At 47.7% G+C, this 4,455-nt stretch overlaps 1 protein-coding gene across 1 annotated transcript in view; it reads right to left on the reverse strand.

Moving 5' to 3' along the window:
• GALNT8 (polypeptide N-acetylgalactosaminyltransferase 8) overlaps window positions 1-3,709 on the reverse strand; it is a 52,776-nt gene extending 49,067 nt beyond the window's left edge. Inside the window, exons 1-3 of the mRNA XM_010845203.1 lie at window positions 3,566-3,709; window positions 3,143-3,216; window positions 2,453-2,561 (exon numbers count right to left, since the gene is read on the reverse strand). Of these exons, the coding sequence (XP_010843505.1) occupies window positions 2,453-2,561; window positions 3,143-3,216; window positions 3,566-3,709 (327 nt within the window). The remainder of the gene's footprint in view (window positions 1-2,452; window positions 2,562-3,142; window positions 3,217-3,565) is intronic.
• Window positions 3,710-4,455: the final 746 nt, after the last annotated feature.

Genomic DNA, 4,455 nt, shown 5'->3' on the forward strand with positions numbered 1-4,455 from the left:
TGGCAGAAAGTGAAGAGGAACTAAAAAGCCTCTTGATGAAAGTGAAAGAGGAGAGTGAAAAAGTTGGCTTAAAGCTCAACATTCAGAAAACGAAGATCATGGCATCTGGTCCCATCACTTCATGGGAAATAGATGGGGAAACAGTGGAAACAGTGGCAGAATTTATTTTTCTGGGCTCCAAAATCACTGCAGATTGTGACTGCAGCCATGAAATTAAAAGAGGCTTACTCCTTGGAAGGAAAGTTATGAGCAACCTAGATAGCATATTCAAAAGCAGAGACATAACTTTGCCAACAAAAGTCTGTCTAGTGAAGGCTATGGTTTTTCCTGTGGTCATGTATGGATGTGAGAGTTGGACTGTGAAGAAGGCTGAGCGCCGAAGAATTGATGCTTTTGAACTGTGGTGTTGGAGAAGACTCTTGAGAATCCCTTGGACTGCAAGGAGATCCAACCAGTCCATTCTGAAGGAGATCAGCCCTGGGATTTCTTTGGAAGGAATGATGCTAAAGCTGAAACTCCAGTACTTTGGCCACCTCATGCGAAGAGTTGACTCATTGGAGAAGAGGCTGATGCTGGGAGGGATTGGGGGCAGGAGGAGAAGGGGATGACAGAGGATGAGATGGCTGGATGGCGTCACTGAGTCCATGGACGTGAGTCTGAGTGAACTCCGGGAGTTGGTGATGGACAGGCAGGCCTGGCGTGCTGCGATTCATAGGGTCACAAAGAGTGGGACACAACTGAGCAACTGAACTGAACTGATACTCATACCATTGAAACACAGACTTATCCACCTAGCATGTAAATAAGGTAGATTTACCAGGGCTTATTGTGGGTTAGGCTTTATGGTGCCATGGGCAAAAGTGAATCCCAGTGTGCAGTGGCCTACCCAGCCAATTGGTAACCAAGGCCAAAGGTTAGGCCCACAAAGCCATTGGGTTCCATTAAGCGCCACCCAGCAGATTCCAGGGTTATATTTCCAATCAGAGCCTAGCCAATGGATGGGCTGGTTGGGGTGGTATGTGACCTCAAATGTTCTTTTACATTGTTCTGGGGATAGGTACCCCCTATATTTTAGTTCTTTTGGGTCTAATGCATGGTCACCAAACCCTACTGTTTGTTCTTTTTGTTCCCAGAATACAGTGGTGGGAGTAATTAATTGACCCTCTTCTGGGGTCATCCAGAACTATTCATTCCAGACTTGGTAAAATTGTTCAACATACCTAGAGGCCTGTCCTCCCTTGCTGGTCAGGGAGATTTTTTCCTTTTTGTTCTTTAAATATGAGTTATAGGCTTTTGTTACTTCTGTGAAACTGGTGTTTACATCAAATGTCACCCAATGATCCAAGTCTACTGACTGTAGGTCTGGCTTACAGCAAGAGAGCAAGGAGAGATTATGATTGACAAGAGAAAGGAAAGTCTCTTTTTGTCATTCCAGAAAAGAGCAGAGTGGTTTAAAATCTCGTTGGTGGAGCGGTGACACCCACCAAGGAAGTCCGTCTGTCACAGAGAGAGGCATAGCCCCATGTACCCAGTGGTTGGAGGTGTTGTGGAAGTCCGCGTAGGAATGTGCCCATGAGATGAAAACATTGTCCTCAATGGAAATGGAAGTTAAATCCAAAATCACGTTGATGAGACCAAGCAGCAGGAGTTGGTTATGTGGCTTCATCCTGAAGGGGCTCATCCAGGATCTTCTTTTCCTTCTTCTTAAGGATGATCTTAGTCTCTTGAGGGTCAGTGGGGTCCCTCTGCTCAGTCCACCCAGCATTTTCTGGGTCTGCATGGTACGTTCTCTTCATCCTCATGTGGTGGATCCAGGGAGTGACAGCTGCAACTTGAACTGCCATAGGGGTGGTTAGAACAACAGTGTATGGACCCTTCCAACGTGGGGCCAAGGAGTCATGTTTCCACTCCTCGACCCACACCTGACCCCCAGGCACAAATTCGTTCCCAAGGGGGAATAGCACCCTTTCTTATACAAAGTTAGTTACCTGATTTATTACCTTACCCAGTTGTTCCATCTGCTGCGAAATCTCATCTCCCTTACCTGAGGCAAATTTGTTGACACCTGTTTTATTATGGGAGGGGGCCTCCCATACACTGTTTCATATGGAGAATAGTCATGGGACCGTGGGGTCATCCTGAGTCTGAGCAGAGCCATTGGAAACAAGTCCCCCCACAGTCAGTCTCTATGATCCAGTTGGAGAATATCTCTTTTAAGTGTCCGGTTGGTTCCCAGAACTCTGGGGCCTATATGCTGTATGTAATTTCCACTTGATGTTTAAAGTTTTGCTTACTTGTACTAAATCAGCTACAAAAGCCAGGCCATTGTCTGATCCAATGCTGGTGGAGATCCAAATCTGGGAACTATCTCCCTAAGCAGACACCGGGCTACTTCTGACGCTCTTTCAGTCCAGGTAGGAAAAGCTTCTAACCATCCCGAGAATGTACATACCATGACCAGCAGGTAACGGTAGCGTCGGTGAGGTTTCATTTCAGTGAAGTCCACTTCCAGGTGTTCAAAAGACAGCGTGCTTTTCAGCTGAATCCCCGGAGGTTTCTGTCTGTGCCAAGAGGCAGCACTGATCGTATGAGCAGGCAGTGCAGTTCTAAGATTCTGTCCTGCATAGGGAAGAGATGCGGGGAACCAAGAAATATTTTTGAATTAGCTCTTCCAGTTTATCATGGCCTAGGTGGGTCGCTTGGCGTGTTTGGTTTATCAGAGTGGGTGCCAGCTCCTCCAGTACCAATAATTTGCCACTTGGCAATTCCCACCATCCCTTTTTACTCTTGATGGCCCCTTCTGCTTTGGCTAGTTGGTTTTGGGCTTCATTGTATTTTGGAGAGTCCAGCGTTAGCTCAGGCAGCTCCGCCAGTATGAGAGCTTTAATAGGGGCTTCACTTGTCAAGCCCAAGCCCTCGGCTGCTTGTTTAGTGGTCTTATCTGCCAGGCTGTTTCCCTGATCCCAGTTGGGGAGGGTATCCTCTTTTTGATGTCCTTGGCAGTGCATGACTACAACACTTTCTGGTTCCCAGGCAGCATCTAATAGGGTCTTAATGTCTTCCTTATTTTTAATACCATTTTCATTAGCTGTCAAAAGGCCTCTCTCCTTATACAGAGCCCTGTAGTGTGGCAAAAGCATACCTGGAGTCTGTGTAAGTGTTTGTCTTCTTGCCTTTTGACAGCTGGAGAGCCTGGATTAGAGCACATGAATCGGCCTGTTGAGCGGACCAGTGTGATGGCAGAGAGCTAGCCTCAACGATGCTTTCTTCCATGACTACTGCATATCCCAACAGTCCTTGTTCTTGTTTCATCAGGCTGGTGCCATTGCTGTACAGGACCAAATCTGGGTCTGGGATTGGCTGGTCTCTCAAGTCAGATCTGCGGGCATATTTCCTTGCAATCATGTGAAGGCCCCCCTTCTCCCACAGGAAGGAGAGTGGCTGGATTCAGGGCCTGACAAGGCTCAGTAGTAACATAAGGGTTCTCACATAATCGTCCCTGGTATTGAGTAATCCAGGATGTTGACAGCCATTTATGGGGCTGTCCCCTTAGGAGAGTGTTGACCTTATCCAGGACTTCTACGATCAAATCTTGGCCCACAGTCAGCTTGGTTGCCTCCCGGACCAGGAAGGCAACTGCAGCAACTGCCCGTAACCATCCTGGACACCCAGTGGCAACATTGTCCAGCCGTTTTGGGAGATAAGCCATGGGTCTGCCCCATGTCCCCAAAGTCTGGGACATCACTCCCATAGCCACCTTGGCCTTTTCAGTCACATAAAGAATAAACAGCTTAGCAAGGTCTGGCAGGCCCAAAGCGGGTACTGACATAATTGTACTGGGTTTCAGTTCTATTAGCATTGAGACTTGTTTTGCAAGCCTGGGAGGGTTGTCTTCTGCCCAGACCTCAGGGAATTGTTGCGTTAACTCTCTTGACTCTTTAGCCTGTCTGGTTTCCCTTCCAGGAAATCGTGCAACCTCCATTCATCTTGAGGGGTTACCGAGAGGAAGAGTAAATAGGTTGTTGAGCCCACTCAAAGAGTAGGTCTTTCATTGGGGGGAAAGGTCACTTGTGCCCCCAATTTAGACAGCAAGTCTCTTCCCAACAAAGGCACTGGGCATTCAGGCATGTATAAAAATTCATGAGTCACTTGGTGTCCCCCATCTGACATTTTCAGGGTAGGCTTAAGACACAAAGTCTGCATTTATCACCATCTGAGACCCAGCAGCCTCTAGATCTATTGGCATATAAAGTCTACAGGCCTCGAACAGTCTTTCATGGAACTCAGAGAGTGATTCCTTTCATGCACTGGAGAAGGAAATGGCAACCCACTCCAGTGTTCTTGCCTGGAGAATCCCAGGGACGGGGAAGCCTGGTGGGCTGCCATCTATGGGGTCACACAGAGTCGGACACAACTGAAGTGACTTAGCAGCAGCAGCAGCAGCAGAGAGTGATT

This window comes from Bison bison, unplaced genomic scaffold (assembly GCF_000754665.1).
Source record: "Bison bison bison isolate TAMUID 2011002044 unplaced genomic scaffold, Bison_UMD1.0 scf7180017864213, whole genome shotgun sequence".
NCBI classification, from domain to species: domain Eukaryota; kingdom Metazoa; phylum Chordata; class Mammalia; order Artiodactyla; family Bovidae; genus Bison; species Bison bison.